The sequence below is a fragment of the Eimeria tenella genome, genomic scaffold (genome assembly GCF_000499545.2).
Source record: "Eimeria tenella Houghton genomic scaffold, Eth_scaff2290, whole genome shotgun sequence".
NCBI classification, from domain to species: Eukaryota; Apicomplexa; class Conoidasida; order Eucoccidiorida; family Eimeriidae; genus Eimeria; species Eimeria tenella.
In genome coordinates this window covers 2,703-2,908 of record NW_013542147.1, presented here as the reverse complement: position 1 = coordinate 2,908, position 206 = coordinate 2,703, and the positions used below count along the sequence as shown (strand labels likewise).

Genomic DNA, 206 nt, shown 5'->3' with positions numbered 1-206 from the left:
GGTTTCCGCTTGCTGCTGCTGCTGCAGTTGTCGCTGCTGCTGCTGCTGCTGCTGCTGCTGCTGCAGGTCCTCAGCGATGTGCTGCAGCGCCACGGGCAGCTGACAGACAAAGTGCTGCCTCTGATTGTTTCTGCAATCGCCTCGGGAGAAGCAGAGACAAGAGGGCCCCCGAGGGCGGCAGCTCTGGCTGTGGCGCCCCACGCAGC

General features: G+C 64.6%; 1 protein-coding gene across 1 annotated transcript in view; it reads left to right on the top strand.

The window, feature by feature from the left end:
* Nucleotides 1-206, top strand: part of ETH_00040000 (uncharacterized protein) — a gene marked incomplete at both ends in the record, with an annotated part of 4,121 nt that overhangs the window by 1,332 nt on the left and 2,583 nt on the right. Inside the window, one exon of the mRNA XM_013374775.1 lies at nucleotides 3-206. Within this exon, the coding sequence (XP_013230229.1) occupies nucleotides 3-206 (204 nt within the window). The remainder of the gene's footprint in view (nucleotides 1-2) is intronic.